The sequence below is a fragment of the Mirounga leonina genome, unplaced genomic scaffold (assembly GCF_011800145.1).
Source record: "Mirounga leonina isolate KUSES-001 unplaced genomic scaffold, KU_Mleo_1.0 Mir_101595, whole genome shotgun sequence".
NCBI classification, from domain to species: Eukaryota; Metazoa; Chordata; class Mammalia; order Carnivora; family Phocidae; genus Mirounga; species Mirounga leonina.
In genome coordinates, this window is record NW_023270158.1 from 9,470,508 (window position 1) to 9,492,650 (window position 22,143).

The 22,143-nt window shown below is 40.8% G+C and overlaps 1 protein-coding gene across 3 annotated transcripts in view; it reads left to right on the top strand.

Annotated features, from left to right (window-relative positions):
- The first annotated feature begins 66 nt into the window (after nt 1-66).
- The window catches only part of CUNHXorf58 (chromosome unknown CXorf58 homolog), a 23,301-nt gene continuing 1,224 nt past the window's right edge, over nt 67-22,143 (top strand). The window contains exons 1-9 of one of the 3 annotated variants that reach the window (XM_034997217.1): nt 67-353; nt 2,970-3,105; nt 4,137-4,236; nt 6,043-6,137; nt 6,780-6,891; nt 12,874-13,005; nt 18,613-18,842; nt 21,039-21,201; nt 21,736-21,872. In XM_034997217.1, coding sequence (XP_034853108.1) covers nt 329-353; nt 2,970-3,105; nt 4,137-4,236; nt 6,043-6,137; nt 6,780-6,891; nt 12,874-13,005; nt 18,613-18,842; nt 21,039-21,201; nt 21,736-21,872 — 1,130 coding nt within the window. In that variant the 5' untranslated portion in view covers nt 67-328. Of the gene's footprint in view, nt 354-2,969; nt 3,106-4,136; nt 4,237-6,042; nt 6,138-6,779; nt 6,892-12,873; nt 13,006-18,612; nt 18,843-21,038; nt 21,202-21,735; nt 22,020-22,143 lie in introns of those variants that run through there. The other 2 variants (XM_034997137.1, XM_034997296.1) reach the window with 2 other exon arrangements.

Sequence of the window (22,143 nt, forward strand, 5' to 3'; positions counted from 1 at the left end):
AGTGTGGGCGGCACGCGGGGGCGAGAGGAGGGAGGCGCCAGGCTCCTAGCCGCGCTGGGAATCGGCCTTCGCTACCGCGATTGGGCGCCCAGCGGCGTGGGCTGGGAATACTGTGCGCCGAGGCTGCCGGGCGGGGGCGCTCAGCTGGTCTCAGGCGTCTTTGAAAGTCTTACAGCCGGAAGCTGCCGACCCCTGGGGCCTGGAATTATCTCACAAAAGGTTTTCAGATTTTTTTTTTCCGTGGGCTGGAAGTTCTTGAGGTTTTAAATGTAATCTAATTTGCCATATCCTTTAGTCTCGAAAGGCCCTGACCATCTCTGGGAGTCAAATGTCCCTTAATACTACTAGAAAAGGTAATAATGAGAGTAATGATCTAATTAACAGGAATACACTAACAAAACACTAACACCGTGTTTACTATGTGCTCAGCTCTGATCTAAACTCCGTACACATATTCATCTAATCTTTCCAACAACCCAGGTAGGTGAGTACGATTATTCTTCCCAATCTAGTAGATGAGGAAACCGAGGCACGGAGAAGTAATTTGTACGAGGCCACACGGAAAAAGTGGGAACCCAGAATCCAAACCGAGGTAGTCTGTCTTTAAAGCCTGTGATCTCGCCTAAATAATTGTTATACTGTCTCATAATGGGGGTATGCTTCATATTTCGATCTGTATTACACGTCCTCACCCCCATAGAAAGTGTAAATTCATCCAGGCGGGCATCCAAAAGATTTTGGGGGTTTGTGTGAGGCCGCATCGCGCCCTCCAGCCACAGACCACTAGGAACACATCTATAGTTGAACAAGTTGGGTTTATTATGCCTCACTGCTGCAAGGAAAACACACAACTTGGCACAGCAGGGCATCTCAGTGAGAGGGTGCTAGAAACATTTATTATAAGATTTGGGCTCGGGCTCCTGGGGTGGCACAGTGAGTTAAGCATCGGGCTCTTAATCTCAGCTCAGGTCTTGATCTCAGGGTCGTGAGTTCAAGACCCCCGTTGGTCTCCATGCTGGGCATGCAGCCTACTTAAAAAAAAAAAGATTTGGGCTTTGGTTAGGTAATTTGGGGGCGAATTCAAAGAAGCCAGGCTTTGCTCTGGTTTGGGTGATGTTAGGAAGCCAGGATAGTACCAAATCCCAGCTGTGAGTGCCAGGCCAACTCCCACATGTTAAGGGCTGCTTTTCTGTTTCTCAAGAGAATTGTATATTCCAAGCCATCCCTATCCCTATCCTCAAGGACAAATATTGAGAAGACTGAAGGCTCTGCATTTGTAATGGAATGGCACATGTATATAAAAGAGTGAAGTATAGTGATAAATTAGGGCAGGAGCTCTTAAATTTTTTTTAAAGATTTATTTATTTGAAAGAGAGAGAGCAGGGGGAGAGGCAGAATGAGAGAATTTTCAAGCCGACTCCCCGTTGATCCCATGACCCATGAGCTCATGACCTGAGCTGAAATCAAGAGTTGGATGCTCAACCTGACTGAGCCACCCAGGTGCCCCAGGGCAGGAGTTCTTAATTCAAGGGGTATATGAACTTAGATGGGGAAAAAAAATTACAACTTTATTTTCACTCATCTCTAACTGAACTTTAACATTTCTTTCACTTATAGTGTAGGCAACAAAGCACAGTGGTATCAGCAATACCTGGGACTTAGTCACCAGTAGAAAGCACAGATACTTTCATACAGTGTTACAGTCATGGCAGACTTCTGGACATACCATTTCTGCTCATTACCACCTCGCAAGTGCAGTAGTTATTAGAGCGCTCATCTTATTTAACGCCTAAAGAGGACAGATTCCTATAATTTTGTTTTTGAAAATATTTTGACAGTGATTTCAATATAGAGTCCTTTGTGGTCCTATGTGTTTTATGTTATGCATTTATAAAATGTAATTCTTAGGAATCTGTCCATAGGGGTCCATGGCACCAGAAGAAAATGAAGAGCCCCTGCTTTAGTAGAAGAGACTAAGCAGTGACTAAGAATTTGTGAACTGCATCCAAATCGGCGTAATGCATCAAAGGATAGAAAACCAAAGGTGGAATCAGTACAGTTAGTACACACCCTCTCACTTTACCACGGAGAGAACTGAGGTACCAAGAGGTTAAGGAACTTGCCCAAAGTCTCACTGCTGTTCCATGATAAAACCAGGACAGAAAGCTCTTAGACAAGCATGTAAAAATTCTCCACTCTCGCTGGGCATGGAGGATTCCATAGTTAGCAAGATGCCTCTGGCCCTCAATGAGCTTGGTGGGGTGACAGCCAAGAAAAATCATGACATGAGAAGTACTGTGAAAGAAAAGCATGTACGGTATTATGGGACCTTGGAGACAGGGTGAACAGTTGTTGAAAAAGAGAGGGTGGAAAACTTCAGAGAAGAGGCATCAAATAGCTGGGGTCTTGAAAGATGAATAGATGTTTGCTGGCGGTAGGGAAGTCACTCCAGGAAGAGGAAATGGCATGATCAATGGCACAGAGTTGAAAAACTTTGGCTGATTTTGGTGAGAAGTTCTTGTTCTCACGGAGTCTAGAGAGGAATGCTGGTGAAAGTTGGTATTTTGATATTTGAAAGAGTGGACCGTAGATTGAGAAAAGTCTGGACTTCAGTGTGGAGGAAATGAAGTGTCCCTTAAAGATTTTAAGCTGGGGAGTCAGAAAGCTGGATTATTGCTCTACAGAATTAACTCGAGCTGTGGTGTGGAGGAGGACCAAGAGGACACAGAGACTGAAGACTGGCGGACCAGTTAGAAGGCTGTGGATAGATCCACTTGTCTTTTCCATGTCCCTCAGAATATTTTTAGTACCTAAAGCATGTAAACTGTAAGCAACATTAACAGATCCATGATGCCTGCCTTTGTAACGTGTTCTGGAATTAGCCCAACATTCATATGGCACTTGAGTCTTGTCCAAACAGTGCAAGAATATAGATTATGACCTCAAATGCTGAATCTGTGTACTTTCAGAGCACTTCATCGTAAGGAATATGAAGGGTTCTTCAAAGGCATCAGTTACTGGTGTTCCAAAATCAGATAATCCATGCTCAGGAAAAGACTACAAAATGCATCTGTCAAATATTGGAAAGAGAAAGGCAGTACAACAGTAAGTAGCCATCTTTCGCCCTTTATCATTTTCCACTACTGGTCAGTTTCCATACCGTGTTTACCCAGCTAACATCAAACACTTCTTGTTTTGTAAATTAGAGGGTTTTTTGTGTGTTTTAAAATTACTTTTGAACTGAATAGTAATTATTATAATTACAGTATTTCATAATTTGCAAAGCATGTTAACACACATTTCTTTGATTCTGACAACTCTGTGAAGCAGTCTTATTATTACATTTTATAAGTGAGGAAGCAGCAACTGGGAGAAGGTAAGTGATTTGCATAAGGTTAAACGGCTAATAAATGGCATCAGCGATGATTTAAAGCTTTGTTTCCATATGTCAGGACTTTTCTACTCTACATCTTATAGTCTGCATTTTGCCAGCCAAGGGTGACATTATACAGGAGTATCTACCTCTCTTTACATGTAGCCCTGTGAGGGGTAAGGATGGGATTGGGGGCATTTGGAGAGGGTGATCCCTACAATCTGCTAGTGCTGAGATGTGATCCAAAGTAAGATAATTCTCTGACCTGACTGGGATGAGCCTGTTTCAAGCGAAGATTAGAAAAAGGAGTTTCTTTTTTTAGGGCCTGGTTGTCTGTTCCCAGAAAAGAATTGGACCTACTGTAACTTTGAGTATTCTACATTCTATTTTCATAGCACTTGGACTAGTTGGACAGTGTTCTTAAGAACTAACTATAATGGAATCATTTTAGGTCATGGATGTTTTTAGAAAGCAAATTTGTCTCTTCTTACATTTTTAGTTATATATGCCTTTTGCTGATAAAGTTTTAGCCAGGACTTTTTTAATCCCAAGGGAAATATTCTCAAATATCTTGTATCCTCATTCTGACTGGATTCTGCAAATGACCAGTTCCAATTACCACATCCAAATGTTCTTCATTAGGTCAGTCTTAGGGTAGGGGACGGGAGGGTGCAGGGGGAAGAAGCATAAATTCAGAGCTCTCCAAGATTTTAGGAAAATGAAAACTACTTCATTAATGTTAACCTCTTGTTTTTCTTCTCAGAGCTAGTGAAGGTATTTCAGCTCAAAGGATCCAGAGAGCTTGGTTATCTCATATGGACAAAACAATATTTCAACTCCTAAAGCACACAGTTTGTGCAGCGGTATGTATTTTGCTTTTTGTTTTCTCTGACAGATCTAATTACTTATAAGCTAAAAGGTCTGTTAAGTGAAGATAAAATACAAAACCTTTTTTATCTCTTCTATTTGAATCTAATAATAGTGCATGGGGTTCTGGGATTGCTTCTTTGGTTAGCCCTAAATGAATATTTCTGGATTTATTTGTAAATAATGTAGGTGACTGTTATTTCTTTTTTCTGAAACCAAAATGATGTTTTTAAAAAATTCAATTTCTTATTTGAAGATGTGGGACACTGATCGTCCAACAAGAAAAATCTCTGAATTAAAAGTGCCCTTACCTTCACCCAAAGATTTCACTTCTGGGAATCCGTTATACAATATATGTACAACTTCATTGCAGTATTGTTTGTAATAGCAAAGAAATAAACCATATAATGTCCAACAGTGGGATGCTGGTTAAATAAGTGTTGGCGCTTTCATGGTGTTAAACCTTGCAGCCTTGTATGTGATTCTACAATACAAAGATAGCTAAGATATCTCATTAATGAAAAAGGCAAGTATAGAACAGTATGAATAATATGGTCCTATTTAAGTAAAAGAAAAAAAAACCCTAAGGTGCACATCCCCCCACTTCCCCCCCCCCCCCCGCCAAAAAAACAACTCTGGCAATGCTAGCAGAGTATAGAAAGCTTTCCTTCATATAATACCAAGTATTCTAATAAAATCACCTATGATTATAATAGTTTATAATTAGTAATAGCCACATTAAGGTAATTTTAGCAGCTCTGAAAAAAATCATGAAGTCTGAGCAGTATGTACACTTCTTCGCCATCTGACCCACAGACCCATTTCTGATGCCAGTAAAAGCAGAATACCTCAGAGAAAACCCACTCAGGTAAACAGGTGACATTTCAGGTCCATAACCCATTGTCTTCACATACAGAACTTGCATTTAATTATCATAATACTGGTTTTGTTATAACTTTAGATGCTTATAATAACAGAAAGAAGGAAAATTAATTCTTTTTTAAAAATCTGTTATCCTAACACTTCAAGTTCCTACCTGACATTAATAATGATTTGTCATTTTAAAAGCCCTTTGGTGTACATTTTTATGTGATTGTCATAGGCATAAAGGTTGGCAGGGTCATGTCGTGGGGCTTTAGAGTCAAAGAGACCTATGTTTGCATCCTGGCTTGTCCACTTACTACCTGTATGCCTTTGAATAAGTTACAGACACTCCCAGAGTCTCAGCCTGCTCATTGGAAGGATGAGAATGATAATATTTGAATAATATTGCTGAGTTGCAAGGATTAAATGAGGTTATGTCTATAAGGCATGTAACAGAGTGTGTGGTATATAAAAGGTACTTGAAAGCTAGTAACATTACTATTATCTTCCTCATTTTACAGTGATGATTCATTCAACATCAAATACTTGCTCAGCAAGTATTTGGAACACCTGCTGTGTTCCAAGGACTGTACTAGATGCTAGGCATACCTGGTAAAGAAGAAAGACATGATCAGTACCTTCATGCAGCTTACAGTCTAGTAGAAGACACAGATTAGTTCATAGTTAATTATAATACATGGTGAAAAGTGTTGTCATAGGGAAAGAACAGTGGTCAAGGAGGGACACCTACTCCAACTTGGAAGTAACTGACTCAGGGTTACACAGTTGATAAATGGAAGAGCCAAGACTAGAACCCAGGTCTTCAGAACTCCAAGCCTGTTATACTGTTCACTTTACCATGCCACCTCTGTTATTCTCAGTAAATGACATCTGGGCTGGGTACCATTTTCCATTTATAGCATCATCATCTATTTCAGGAATGTTGTGTGACACATGAAATACTGAAGAAAGTGAGCCCCTTAGAGGCTGAGCTCCTGAAAGATCCTAGCATGAAGTGTAAAGTTAGATTCAGGTAATATTTCTATGCTAATTTATTTCAAGAAGCACCTGTTAAAATGAAGAAACCTTAGAAATTTATTTTCTCAAGTCCTCATACGTTTTCAGGGTATAATTACAGAGTAAATGTGTTATTCTTATTTACATTTCTTTTTTCTTTTTTTTTTTTTTAAGATTTTATTTATTTATTTGAGAGAGAGAATGAGACAGAGAGAGCATGAGAGGGGGGAAGGTCAAAGGGAGAAGCAGACTCCCCGCTGAGCAGGGAGCCCGATGCGGGACTCGATCCCGGGACTCCAGGATCATGACCTGAGCCAAAGGCAGTCACTTAACCAACTGAGCCACCCAGGCGCCCTCTTATTTGCATTTATTATGTGAGGAAACTGAGGCATGACTCTTGGGCCAAAAGTTGCCTTGAGAGTGGCTTATCTCCCATGATGTGTCCAGTGTGACACGTGAATGAGAATAATTGTGAGTGCACACACTCCACTGGGGCTCTTTCATCTCTGGAATCCATATCATTGCCCATTCTTCCCGTGCTCTGGCAGAGCCTTTACCCTGCATGCAGGAAACTATGGGAACTATCTTAAGTATAGGAGGAGAAGTAACTAAGCCCCAAGCCTGATGCCAAATCACTAATTTTTGGTCTTTATTTCAGATTTAGTGGTGAAACATTTCCACCTTTCATCGTATTTAAAATTTTTCTTCATACTGAAGGCCATGGTAACAAGTATTTCAGCGGAAAAAAATTATTTAAGCCATCAAATGAGGTGATGTTTCATGATGTATATTTTATGTTGCTTTATTTTTTAAAGATTTTTATTTATTTATTTGAGAGAGAGAGACAGAGATAGCGACAGAGAGCATGAGCGGGAAGGAGAGGGAGAAGCAGGCTCCCCACTGAGCAGGGAGCCCAATGCGGGGCTCCATCCCAGGACCCCGGGATCACAACCTGAGCCAGAGGCAGATGCTTAACCGACTGAGCCACTCAGGTGCCCCCATTTTATGTTACTTTCGCTTCTTAACATCTATGTAGTATCTGAATTGCATTCAAAGTGGACAAACTGTTTTCGCCATTAAACGGCCCAGCAGCCAGGTAGTATTTTTTTAATCATCATGTTTCAGGGTGTCTCTGTTTATTAGCAAAAAAAAATATTTGGAATGAATTACTTTTAGAGGCCCTTAAAAATACTCATCACTTTTCTTTCTATTTAATTTTGGTTTGTTCATGAGAGACTCTTAACTATGGGAAAGAAACTGAGGGTCGGTGGAGGGGAGGTAGGTGGGGGGATGGGGTAACTGGGTGACGGGCGTTAAGGAGGGCACGTGATGAGATGAGCATGGGTGTTATATGCAACTGATGAATCACTGAACTCTACATCTGAAACTAATGATGTTCTATATGTTGGCTAATTGAATTTAAATTAAAAGAAAAAAAATTAAATTTTGGTTTATTAATAATGGACTAAAGTGGCCCATTGGTCAGGGCTTTTAAATTATGCAGAACATTTGATGCAATTTTATCTTAATGACATTTTATCATGGTTTCTTTGATTCTGGTAGCATATTTAGAAAAAAAGTGTGCTGGACTATGGATTGAAAATGAACTTTTAAAACATTTATCCTTCTTTATATGATTTCTCATACTTTTAAGTTTCATATATATTTACCATAATTGTGTCTACAGCATAGGAATCACCTGAGAATCTTGTTAAAATTTTCTGGTTCATTAGATCTGGGAAGAGACCTGAGATTCTGCATTTCTCACCGGTTCTGGGGTGCTAACACTACTGCTGGTCCATGGACCCCACTTTTAATAGCAAGGCTCTGCATGCTACTACAGTGTAGGTTTTGCTCCTTTGGCCCTTAAACATGACTATAATTGAGGGGGGAAATGTGTGCATTCTCATACTTAGCCTTTTATAAATCATACATCCAAGGTTATTTTCCCATAGCCTTCTGGAGATATTTTACATGAAAAGTATGGCCCATCCAAAATCATCAGTAATGGCACGTGTTCAGGATAGACCACTCAGCCTGGGAGTTTCTGATCAGATCCAGGATATACAGCATTTATTCTCTGAAGAATATTAGAAAAGAAAAAGAGACTGCTTTTCTCCATGTTCTCAGGCAACATCAGAGAACATTTCATTCAGTTTCAGAATATATCAAATGGACTCTGTGTTTTCATATGGAATATGGTGTTCTGGAAACATTAGTATTTGTTCATTTATATAGAATGACTTCACATGCAAAAGTTGATATTTATCCTACGCTCAAGGAATAAATTCATGCCACATTTATGTACAGAATAAGCTTATCATTCCTATAAAATATCATCAATTGTTGCTTTTCTGAGATTGCCTGATGAGACTGTTCCAGGAACAGAAATTCTCCTGGGTCAGCTCCTGGTGGCCCCTACTGTCTGCAGGCCGGAGCAAATGAGAAACTTAAAGGCTGTGACTGGAAAGGACTGTGTGTATATTAAAACTCATTAAAATGCTGTATAATAACTTTAGTTTTTATTTAAATTACAAAGTGACTGTTGGGAAAAAAAGAAATAGCACAGAGATTTTTAAAAAAGGAAACTGTGCCTCATGCCTTTCTTCTCTGTGCTGTGACTTTCACTCATCTGGAGTGAACACTGTTAATAGTTTACTGTGTATCCTTCATTTTTTTTTTGCCCATAAAAATGCTCACACAAATATGTTTTTTAAAAATTTTTGTTCTTATTATAAAAATGTGATAACACTGTTTAGTTTGAGTTTTTCACTAAACATTCTGAGAGGATTTAAATGATGAGAACATGAAAGAACAGATTAGGATTCCTTTTTCAGCTTCATAACAAACTGGTAACACTTGGATTCACGGTTGATAGAAAACCTGTAGGAGAATTTTTCTCACTATAAGTTTGCATCAGTCCTTTGAATGTAGAAATTGTGTGTTGAGCAAATTGATCCAACTTTTCTAAGTTCACTTCTTTCTCTTTTTTTTTTTTAAGATTTTATTTTTTTTAAGTAATCTCTATGCCCATCGTGGGGCTCAAACCCACAACCCCAAGATCAAGAGTCTCACAGTCTACCGACTGAGCCAGCCAGGAGCCCCCACTTAATTCTTAGTATGAAATAAATAAGTCAGTTTTAGTTCAGACGTGTAATTTAAGTTCACTGATGAACACAGTTTTGTTGTTGTTCTGCCTTTTCCCTGGTTCTTACTTCCAATTCTAGTTTCATTTCCTTATCATTTCCCAACAGTATTTCTCATGTATTTACACACACACACACGCACACAGTAAAAACAAGTGAAAGGACATAGAATAGCCTAAACCGCTTTAGAGAAGAAGAACAAAGGTTTCCATTACCTGACTTCCAGGCTTAAAAAGCTGCAGTGATCCTGACAGTGTTGTGATGGCTTAAAGATAGACATGTAAATCAATGAGATAGAATAGGGAATTCAGAAATATACGCACTCATAGGTGATCAGTTGATTTTCATCAAATGTACCAGGTCAGTTCAAATGGTGCTAGAACAATTGGATAGCCATGTGTACAAAAAAGAGATCTCATTTCAGTTACCTACTTCGATGATCTATTTTCAGAACAATGCTTATTTACAGAGGGTTGTCACTATAGTTCATCCTCCAGCTATATTTAGAATATTCTAAAGCCTTGCTACTCAGTGTGGTCTACAGACCCACAGCACTGGCATCCCCTGGAACTTATTAGAAATGTGGACTATCAGCCCCCACCCCAGACCCACTGAATTAGCACCTGTGTTTTAACAAGACCCCCAGACGATCCTAGGCACAATATAGTTTGACAAGCACTGTCATAAAGGTGCCCCCCACCAACACACACCGTGGCCTGGAATGCCTCCGGGTAATCGACAGTTCTGAAACATTAATGTCCAGCAACCATTCGTTTAAATTGAAGATCCCTGTTCTTTTTGAGGATTGGGCATTTATGTAAAAAGGAAAAACATTATTATTAATAATAGCTGCCCTTACTGAGCACTGTCAAGTACTGTGTTAAACATTTTGTGTGCATTATCATTTAATTCTCATAAACTCTAGAATGTAGATTCTGTGGCTGTCGTCCATTTGAAAAGACTGAGTCACTTGCTTAAGGTCTCACAGCTAGAAAGGGAAGGAACCGATATCAAAACCCAGTGATCCTGATTCCAGAGTCCGTGCTCTTAACCACTCTTGAGTCAGGAAGCCTGCTCAATATGTTCTCTTATACGGCCCCCTGATAACTCCAGTGAGGTACATGTTACTCCCATTTTTGCCTGTGAGGAAGCTGGAACTCGGAGAGGCCTGTCAGGGCCAGAACTGCGGCTTCTGCCCGCCGCCCTGTGCCCACTTCACGGTTGAAACAACCCCAGCTGCTTTCATGAACTTGGAGCCCGCATATAACTGAACTGCTCCAAACCAGGAAACTCGCTGCCTGTGCAGGGATATTAGTTATTGCTACCTTCGCAAGTGAGAATTTCCAGCCGGGCGGGGAAGTGACTTGAGATAGTAGAGTAACTTCACGAGCGCAGGTGTGGATCTAGGCCAGCACGGAGCTGCAGGCCTGTGGGGGCTTCTGGGCCACAGTGATGCTAGGTATCAGGGGAGGTGTCAGATTTAGAGATGCCCCCTTTGACCTTTTGAGTCACCCACTAAGAATGGAACCTGCCTCTTTTTTTTTTTTTTTTTTTTTTTTTAAAGATTTTATTTATTTATTTGACAGGGAGAGACAAAGCGAGAGAAGGAACACAAGCAGGGGGAGTGGGAGAGGGAGAAGCAGGCTTCCTGCCGAGCAGGGAGCCCGATGTGGGACTCGATTCCAGGACCCCGGGATCATGACCTGAGCCTAAGGCAGACGCTTAACGACTGAGCCACCCAGGCGCCCTGGAACCTGCCTCTTGAATCCTAGTCTGATTGGCGGCTATCCTGGGCTCCGTGCCCAGTTTCCGCCCTTCCCTTTCACCTGGGGCTGGGCCCTTCTTAACCATCCCTTCCGACCCAGAAGCACTTTCCTGAAGCTGGCCATCTCCAGCAGATGCCGGAGAAAGAACATCCTGGCCGTTGGAGGGCAAACTTTTTTCAAGCCCCTGTCGCAAGTGGGCAGCGAGCCTGCCCCACGCGGCCAGGCACAGGGTTTTTTTGGCTGGATACCGGGATGGGCCTGACACAGCTGAGCCCTACAGCTGAGGCACTGTACAAATAAGGAAACTGGGGCTTGGAGAGGTTGTGGGTGGTGGCTGAGGGGAGTAGAGTGGGGAGGGACTGACAAGAAATACCCTTACGGAGTAACTTGAGCTAAAGTAAAATACAGTTACAGCTAAAGAAATTCTCAAAGCAGAAATTGTACAGTTTTCAGACGTGTTCTCTGTACAGTTTATTTGCTTTTACCTTTAGTGTTACTGTGAGAATGGTTAATGAGAGCCCACAGGAAATTAATTGCAAGAAAGCATAATGGAGACACGTGCCAACACTGCCTTCTCTTTAAGATGCGTGCTGTGTGAAGAAACTAATGAAATGGAAAACAAAGATGATCTGCCTAAAGGAAGGTTCATCACATAAACAGTTTGTCCCTTCAGTTTAGTGCATTAGGAATAGAACTACAACCATTTGAGTATTCTTCCATTTTCCATGTGTGTCCATGTTCAAAGCTTTGGAATTTGAAAAATAAATAAAAAAGGAATAGTCTCAATAACAAAAGTAAAAATGAAATGGAAAATACATTCAGGCTCATTCTTGTATTGTGTGTTAAGTAAAAAGAACACATTCCAAATTTCGATCTCGTCTCAAATGGCCTCATATCAGCATTATAACCTGGAGTTCCCATGCTTTCACAAATACACCTTCTGAGATACAAAGGGGAAGAGAAACTGATCTGGAACCCAAAGGTATTTGAATTTTCATCTAAGCCAGTCTCCCTTCTTATAAGCATATACTTTGTGGCCAGAAGCACAGATATGTAATATAAATATGTGTTAGAAGAGTCAGCACATACTTATGGGGGGTGGGAACGAGGGTGGGGAGTACTTAAGTCTCTACTCACAGTCTATGTATAGCTCTTAGCAAAGGATGGGCATTATGTGAAAGGGTATGGTACAAACAGGGCCAGATGAGATTTGGGCCTCCGTATTTTCTAGCATTCGTCTACCTCTGCCCTATCAGGGGCTGTCTTTGAGTACAAAATGCCAACATTTCAGAGAGAAAAAAAAAATGCTTTGCTACTCTGGCCACAGAGAATGAGGTCTGAAGGAGAGGGAGGCAATCTGAAATGTACATGTTTCCATTTGGGGGTGAGGTATTAACTAACACATAAAAGAGAGCTGGCCTTAGGAACACCTTTCCCTGCAGTTCCTAAGGCAACCTATTTAATAACCAAGGAAGCTTTCTCTGCCTTGACAACACGAATGACGCTAGAGATTTGTTTTGTTAAGGGAAAAGAATGTTTTTTAAGGGGGAAATAACCAGATTTTTAAAACACTGTGGTTCTCTGAGGGTTGTAGAGTCAGCTACTCCTCCAGCTACATTTTAAAACTATGTATATATGGTTATGGAAACAAATTTTAAATGGTTTAAAAACTCCTATACAATCTTTTCTTTGTAAATACGGTCTTTTTATTGAATAGCAAGCTGCTAGGAGAAAGGAACAATATTTGATGTATTTGTCAGAAGAAATATGTAAAATATGCACTGATAATTGTTGCTATTATACTACTGTTTTAAAGGTCTGTTTTCTATTCTCTTTATAGGGAGTGGCTGATGCTCGCAAAATGATGGGGGAAAAGAAGTTTTACCATCAAGTTATGGAAGATGAACATCTTTTCCAGAAATTCAAAATAACTGATGAAATAGATATTGTCACCCTGAAAGATTACATGCAAGTAAGGAATTGAGATTTAGATATTAGAAACAACAATTTAGGGGCGCCTGGGTGGCTCAGTTGGTTAAGCATCTGCCTTTGGCTCAGGTCATGATCCCAGGGTCCTGGGATCGAGCCCCGCATCGGGCTCCCTGCTTGGCGGGAAGCCTGCTTCTCCCTCTCCCACTCCCCGGGCTTGTGTTCTTTCTCTAACTGTCTCTCTCTCTCTGTCAGTTAAATAAATAAATAAAATCTTTAAAAAAAAAAAAAAAAAGAAAGAAACAACAATTTAAAAAAATCTTCTGGGGGCATCTGGGTGGCTCAGTCGGTTAAGCGTCTGCCTTCGGCTCAGGTCATGATCTCGAGGTCCTGGGATCAAGCCCCTTGTCCGGCTCCCTGTTTAGCAGGGAGCCCGCTTCTCCCTCTCCCTCTGCCCCACCCCCCTCATGCTCGCTCGCTCTCTTTCTCTCTCTCAAATAAATAAAATCTTTAAAAAGAATAATCTTTTAAAAAGCCTCCTGACCTTGTCCTCCAAGAAGAAAGTTTCATTCATTTTTTTCACTATAGAAAAATACACACAATATAAAATTTACCATTTTAAATGGTACAATTCAGTGACATTAAGTACATTCACAATGTTGTGCAAACACCGCCACTATCTAGTTCCAGAACCTTTTTGTTGCCCCAAAAGGAAACCTCACATCTATTAAGCTGTCACTCCCCATTCCTCCCCATCACTCCAGCCCCTATCAACCACTAATCTGTTTTCTGTCTCCTTGAATTTACCTATTCTGGGTAGCTTGTATTAATGGAATTATATAATATTTGGCTTTTTGCATCTGGGGAGTGATAGCTAATGAATGTGGCCTTTCTTTTGGGGGCAATAGAAATGTTTTGGAATTAGTAGTGCTACTTTTAAAATGGTTAAAATGGTGAATTTTATATTATGTGAAATCAAGTACATGGTTTTGAAAGAGTGTATGATGGAGATTTGACCTAGTAAGGAAGGGTTCTGTTAATATTTGGATTATTATTTGGATGCTTTGTGCTACAAGTGACAGACTCCCAACCACAAGAGGCTTAAACAACAAAGGACATTTATTGTCCCATGTCAGAAGTCCACAGATAGGTGGGTCCTGGGCTAGCTAATGCAGCAGCTCAAGGACATCAGGGTTCTGGGTCAGCTTCTCTACCGTGCTTCACATGGTGACAAGATGACTATCACATTCTTAACTTCCCTCAAAGGCAGGAACAAGGGGACTCTGAAGCATCATTTTCCTTTTTATCGCAAGAAGAAAAATCTTTGGGGGTACTTGGGTGGCTCAGTTGATTAAGCATCCAACTCTTGATCTCAGCTCACGTCTTGATCTCAGGGTTGTGAATTCAAGCCCTGGGTTGGGCTCCACGCTGGGTGTGGAGCCTACCTTAAAAAAAGAAAAAGAAAAAAGAAAATTCTTTGCCAGAAGCCCCCAACAGACTTCCCCTCAGATCCCATTGGTCAGAACTGGATCACATACTCCCCCTAACCTAATCACTGATAAAGGGAAATGGGATCATTTTCCATGATTGACTTAGAACAATCATGGTTCATGTGCTGGGGCCCTCCTTCCTGGAACATATTGCTGTTCCATACTTGAAAAAAAAAAAAAATCCGGGCTCTGGAGGCAAGGGAGAAGTGGGAAATGGTTGATGGGCAGGCAATCAACAATGTGTCACAGCGTCAGTCCGGGGCTGAGCAGGTGTTGCGCCCCAGGCAGAGGCTCTGTGGCAGGAGGAACTGCAGGGCCCGAAAGCAGGTCTGTGGGGTAGAGAAGAGGGAGCAGAGGGTTTTGTATGTAGGCAGCCTGGAGGGCTGGGAAGAGAGCATCAGGCAGGCCTTTTGACCACAGCAAGGTGTTTTTCTTTTTCTTGATCCTGTGTGCAAGTAGAAGCTGATGCTTCTTAATGGGTTAAGAAATGAGGTGATCTAACCTAATGAGTGGAGAGATCTGTCTGGCTGCAGTGTAGGGAATGGATTAGAGGATAGCAAGAGCCTTCTCCTAGTTTGGATGTGCCTGCTGTATCCCAGGAGAAATGGTGGTGTCTTGGTGGAGGGCTGTGAGGCTGGAGACACGAGAGGTAAGTAGAGAGTAAAAGCAGTGGGCCCTGGTGACAGACGGGGGCCAGCTAAGGAGAGGTGTCCAGCATGGCTCCTAGGTTCCTGGTTTGCATAACAGGCTGGACAGCAGTACTAAGTCAGGAAACTTAAACTAGATACCTGATTAATAATAATAGCAAATGCTCAGTAGTGCCAATTCCTTTTCTTCTCATCACAACCCTAAGAGGTAGGTACTATTATTACCACCATTTTACAAGTTCTAAAGATGCAAGAGATCCCAAAATTCTGGCTCATAATAATAATAATATATGGCCTTAACTATTCACTCAGTTGCTTCATTGTGACACATGAAATTAATGCAGTGCCTTAGAGACTCCCAATTATGCTTTATTTCCTTTAGAGTCTTAACCTGGAAAATGAGGGGATTGAACCAGGAAATAAGTAGCGCTTGGGGATGCCAACTATCTTTGCTAAGGACATGGATCACATACTTGCACAGAGTGTGACTATGCCAAGAATTGGTGTCATAGGAAGAAGTCCCAGATAGACATGTTGGGAGAAAGAAACTTGATGATTGCTGACTTTTTTTTTTTTTAAAGATTTATTTATTTGACAGAGAGAGACACAGCGAGAGAGGGAACAAGCAGGGGGAGTGGGAGAGGGAGAAGCAGGGAGCCAGATGCGGGGCTCAATCCCAGGACCCTGGGATCATGACCTGAGCCGAGGGCAGATGCTTAACGACTGAGCCACCCAGGCGCCCCAGATGATTGCTGACTTTTATTGAGCCCCTTATGGAAACAGCACTGTTGTTGGCTCTTTTTAAAAAAAAAAAAAAAATTTTTATTTGAGAGAAAGAGAGAGACAGAGAAACAGAGCACAAGCAGGTGGAGGGGCAGAGGGAGAAGCAGACTCCCCACTGAGCAGGGAGCCTGACACGGGGCTCCACCCCAGGACCCTGGGATCAGGACCTGAGCCAAAGGCAGAAGCTTAACCGCTTAACTGACTGAGCCACCCAGGCGCCCCTTGTTGGCTCTTTTTGTGCATATTATCTCCTTTAATCTTCAAGTGTGTAAATTATGTGACCCTTTAACAGATGAGAACAATGGAGTTTAATAAGATTTTTAAAAACTTGGGGCACCTGGGTGGCTCAGTCGTTAAGCGTCTGCCTACAGCTCAGGTCATGATCCCAGGGTCCTGGGATCGAGCCCCGCATTGGGCTCCCTGGTCCGCAGAGAGCCTGCTTCTCCCTCTCCCTCTGCCTGCCGCTCTGCCTATCTGTGCTCTCTATGTCTCTGTCAAATAAATAAAAACTAATGATGTAATGTATGGTGATTAACATAACAATAAAAAATTTAAAAAAGATTTTTAAAAACTTGCCCAAAGTCACATATCTAAGTGCAGAGCAGGTCATTGACAGTTCTGAGATGTTTACTCATTTTACTACTCCACTCTCAGCAGGTAAAATATACAGGCAGTCCTCACTTTGTGCGGTAGTGCAGGGCCATAAAATGACCGTTCAGGGGCGCCTGGCTGACTCGGTCGGTGGAGCGTGCAACTCTTGATCTCAGGGTTGTGGGTTCAAGCCCCACATTGGGTGTAGAGATTTTTTAAAAATAAAATCTTTTAAAAAATGACCTGAAACCATGCAAAGCAAACTTAATAATCAATGTGAAAAATCATGATTGTTCCATGCCTTTCAGAAAAATCTTGTCAAAACATTAAAAACTCTCTTATTGTCTGTTATAAATATGTAGGAAAACGAAAAACAAAACATTTATTATGCTATAATTTAAAACATTGGAAACATTGAGGAGGAAAAGTGTTTTATTTCTTTGTAAAAAAACTTATCAACTGTAAATGTACTAAAAACCATTGAATTATATACTTTATATGGGTGAATTGTATGGGATGTGAATCTCAATAAAGCTTTAAAAAGCAGTGTATGAGGAGTAGTTTAAACAGTGCTTGCTTCCTTGTTCTTCTCATATAGCTTACAGTACATAGTGAGCATCTTTTCCATGCCTTGGTGAATTGTCACACTCCTAAGTTCGGATTACCTACCAACATTTTATCCTTTACACATTAAATGTGAAATCTCTCAAAGTTCCTGTAATGTGAAGAGTCTTTTTGTCAATGTCACTTCCTCTGGGACAGCTTCATCCTTTTCGTCACAACCACTTTCCTCATTTATGCTGCCAAGTTCACCTTCATTTGTCTCTTGAATGATGGCAGTGTCAATAGCCCCTCGTCACCTATTTCTTCTAGAACTCCCATTTACCTTTGATTTGAATTTCATTTCATTTTGGTTTCTCTTTTGGCCGATTCTTTTGATTATCTTTTATTTATTTATTTATTTTTTTGGTAAAATGGCACAGGGGTTTATCACTGGGAGACAAAGAGGTGATACAACTAAATAACAGATCCTCAGTGATGACCAATTGCTGACACTTTGGAGGAAGGGACATGATTTGTCACTCATCACCACACACATCTGTTATTTCGGTAGTGATCTATGGACTGGAGAGCTGTCAGCAAAGTTTGTACTTTATGCAGTTAAGTTATACTGGGGAAACTGAAATTTGAGACAAGCTGTTGGACTGGGCTTATTCAATCAAATGGTAGTAAGTAAAATTTGTGCATGCCTAAATGATACAAAAGAAAGACTCCTTGTATATGTGTGTGCGTGCGATATACCCTAAATGCCTAGCTGATAAGCATTGTAGATCCTCCGGCCCTATTCCTATGTCTTAAGTGAACATTTTATAAGGTTGCATCAATTATATATATTTGCACTTTAACATTCCTAATTTGATATTTTAAATTAAAAAAATAAATAAATACAAGTGGGATTTCTACAAAGCTCCAAATGCAAATCGTGAAATTCGCCACTTAGTACCAGAGGTGAACTCATTATTCTTTTTTTTTTTTTTTAAAGATTCTATTTATTTATTTGACAGAGAAAGAGATAGTGAGAGCAGGAACACAGGCAGGGGGAGTGGGAGAGGGAGAAGCAGGCTCCCCGCAGAGCAGGGAGCCCGACGCGAGGCTCGATCCCAGGACCCTGGGATCGTGACCCGAGCTGAAGGCAGACGCTTAACGACTGAGCCACCCAGGTGCCCCGAGAACTCATTATTCTTATAAAAAGGTTTGTGCAAATGTCCTCTCAACCCAAGCATGTTATGAACAAGCACTACCAGGTATGCAGATCATGTATTTGGCATTAAAATGTTTATTCATTAAATAAAATAAAATGTTTATCATTAAATAAAGATTTAGCGAGTGTGGTACTATGAGAGTGATACTGCGTAATGAGGATCATGCCTTCTCGGGGGGGAGCTAAGTACACAGACAGCTAAAACATCAAGTAGTCAGGAATAAGCCATAGAACAAAGTAGCTGATAAAGTTCAGAGATGGGATCAAGAAATGCTTTTTGGATGAAGTGACAATGGATATTTGAACCTTGGGAAATGTGTCTAAAAACATTCTGGAGTACCCACAACTGATCATTCTTACTTGTTTTTTCCATATAGTATTCCAGTCTCCTGGATGAGACCCCTGCATCTTCTGGTGGCAGAAATAACTACTGGCGAAAATTAAACCTCAAAAACATCCCCAGGACAATGATAATATATGACATAGTTGATTATGCAGAGTCTGGAATAATCTCAAACCGTCTACAAAAAGAAATGAAGTATCTATCACGGAGACCACAAACAGAAGAGATGCGTCAACACCAGCTACAGATTGTTTCTGAAGTTAGGTAAAAGTGATATTTTAATGGGGTCACAATACTAGGGGCATTTCTGAAAATGTTCACATTCTGCCAAATAGCTCATGAAAGATAATAATAGGGCATATGGGGAAAATAGGGTTGAGGCAGATTGCTCAAAATGTAGGCATCTTTGTAAACAGAGCACTAACAAAAAGGACAACTGGAACCTGGGGAGATAACTCGTACCACCAGACAGGCAGCTCAGGACGGCTGGAGGCCACCACAGCAAATATAAAAAATGCACAACAAGAGAGCAGAAACGCTGGCCTCTCTTTAATTAGAGCAGGCAGTGGGTACGGAGATAATGCAGATGGAAGTAGAGCCCTGGGCTAGTGTGGTTGCCTTTTAAGTGGACATGAGAAGCAGTGCAACCTGCCAATAACCAACCCCCCCTCCCAAGGCAGGGAGCATGGGGGATGGCAGTCAGGGTGGACTGGGGGGTGGGGGGTGCCTCTGGAGAGAGAGACCTAGATGCAGGTGCTAATTCTTGTTTTCATAAATACAGCCAAAAGGGCTCCCATTGCCTGTGCTGCACACAACTGAGGACCTTTTCCTTTTCTGCTGAAGGTTATAATTCTACTCTTGTGATTCCGGCTCCCCTTGCTGAGGACAAATTGCATATAAATTACAGTGACATTGTTCCCTTCTTTAGCAATAGCATGTGAGCCAATTCACATTATAGAAACTCATGTTGTAGCAAAATAGACTGTATTATGATCTGAAACAATACGGACAGAATATGACTGCTCCAATTATACTCCTTTTTTCTTTCCATTACAAGTCTCACCTAGCCCATCTTATTTACAAATGAAGCTTTCTTTCTTAAGAAAAAAGAAAGAGATAATCAGATTGAAGAGGATCTATTGGTAGTCTATTTCCACAGAGTCATATTTGAAATGAAAAAATACTCCTTTAGTACATGAAGACACTGGTCATCCACTGTCAGGCAAACACACTGGGTTTTTTCCAGGGCTAGAGATGAGTGGTACTGACCCAATAATATAATTTAGCCCATATATTTTATGATCAAGGCTATACATTTGCCAGACAGATGGCCTGGTGTAGGGTGTCGTCTGTCATCATGAAATAGATTTTCTCTAACTCATCTATATAAGCACTGAATATAGAACTTAACCCTATTACCACCAAGGTCAAATAAATGATATAATTTTCCCTGCCACCATATATAACCCTAGGTTCCCTGCTGTTTGGACTCTTGCTAGTGATTATCTAAGAATGAGTCATCTGAAGAGCCAAATGAAGTAGCCAAATCCTAAATCAATTAAAGAGGGAAAAGTACTTTCTTACAGGTTTCTTTGAATGCAGTGTTAGTTTGGGATCTCCCAGGAGATCAAATATTTGGATATGAGTAGTCTATTTGGGAGGTGATTCCCAGAACCACTGATGAAAGGGAAACAAGGAGGGGCAGGCAGCCAAAACAGCGTGTGTTAGCAAACAAGTTACTTCTGCGGGTAAGTGGAGCTTAATCCCTTCTGGGAATGTCCAAGCCATCGCAGAACGTGCAACTCAAGTTATCCTGCGGGGGCAAGGGAGTTGGGATATTTATACGCCGATGTACATCAGGCACTGGCTAAGGACTGTTTAGGAGGGGAAGTATTAATTCTCAGGCACTTTCCCCGCACATGGGCCCTTGTTTTCACAAGAAAGCTGTTATGCTGAGCGAGGCTGATGCTGGCGGTTGGAAGTTGGGCCTTTGTGCTTTGCAGTGGTGAGGCCTAGGGGGCTATGGGCACGACACCATCTGTATCTGATCCCAACACTGATAAGAACAGCTTGTTTTCTCAGCCATTATGAAATTTAACACCTTTTTGTGTTAGTATATGGTGTGTGTGTGTGTGTGTGTGTGTATAATTCAAATGACTACTACATGGTATTTTCCAGGAAAACTGATTTTAAATTGATACCATGTTTTATAATTTTCATCATCATCATGATCCACATCATCATTTTTACACCTTCATATGGCACAAATAAAGAACTACACCATATAATTTAAGCAGAAATGATAACTCTGGCCTAAAAACTTGCATGCAATATGGCTCTAGATACTGAGGCCTATGATCTAGTTGCTGGAAGATGCTTTAATAAAATTTGCAACTTGCTTTACATTTAAATGTTATTTGGTGCATTTTTTTTCCTGTCTGTAATTCAAATCTTTTCTAGATGCCCTTCATCCTTTTCAGCTATCAAACCTTTATATCGGCCCTACCGACAGCAGAATCAAATGAAACATCTGGGTCGTCGATCCAAGCAAGCTCAAATGAAAGTTGAAAAAATGAAAAAAGCCTATAAGATGGCTAAAGAAAAAACTGCTTCCATGGGGATGGTAAGTTGAACTTGTACTGAATTCATTGTTTTGGACACTATTCAAACTGTAAGTCATTCTACTTATATAAGTAGAATTTCCTAATCTACAAGTTCAAGGCTGAAACACCTTTGGTATGTACTTGGATAGTATAAAGCTGTGTTCCTCTTGGTAACATATGTTTTAAAAATTCTTCAACAGTATGGCTGACCTGATAAATACCGGCTGTTTTGGCTCATCTAATATGAGGGGGCCAACAACAGTAGTCTCTGTATGTTGACACTGTTGATTCAGCACATCTCAAATGGTGCTTTTCTCAAAATAAGTCATTTCTATCCAAGCTTATTAAAAACTGTATGTGAAGTCGGCCTCAGTACATTCCGACATGGTAGGATATTTGCAACTAACATGTATTCACATATTGCTTTGTCATTTTTTAAAAATCTGCTGTAAATGTTTGGAGACAAGGCTAAGTATAAACAGCCAGTATAAAAACAGAAAGTAGTAAAAACCAAATGTAAAATCCTTTCCTCTTTTGTTTATACTTCTACCTAGGAACCACAAACGGACACACGAGGTACAAAGCAGCGGCAGACAATCATCTTCTCTACCCCACCTTTTGACATCGTGAAAGTTGATGAGCTCATGCCAGATGAGGAATTGGAAAAACAAGAAAAGGAGTTGTTCGCCTGGTATCAAGACTTGTATATTAATAGTCCTCCGTCATCTTAATGTGTAGCTAACTGATAGAAAGCCCAATTATTTAACAATCTGCTTGTCTTGCTAATATGCATATTAAAGGAAAAGGAAATACATAAACAAGCCTTCAGGATGCTCTCTTTTTTTTTTTTTTTTTTAAGATTTTATTTATTTATTTGAGAGAGAGAGAATGAGAGACAGAGAGCATGAGAGGGAGGAGAGTCAGAGGGAGAAGCAGGCTCCCTGCTCGGCAGGGAGTCTGCT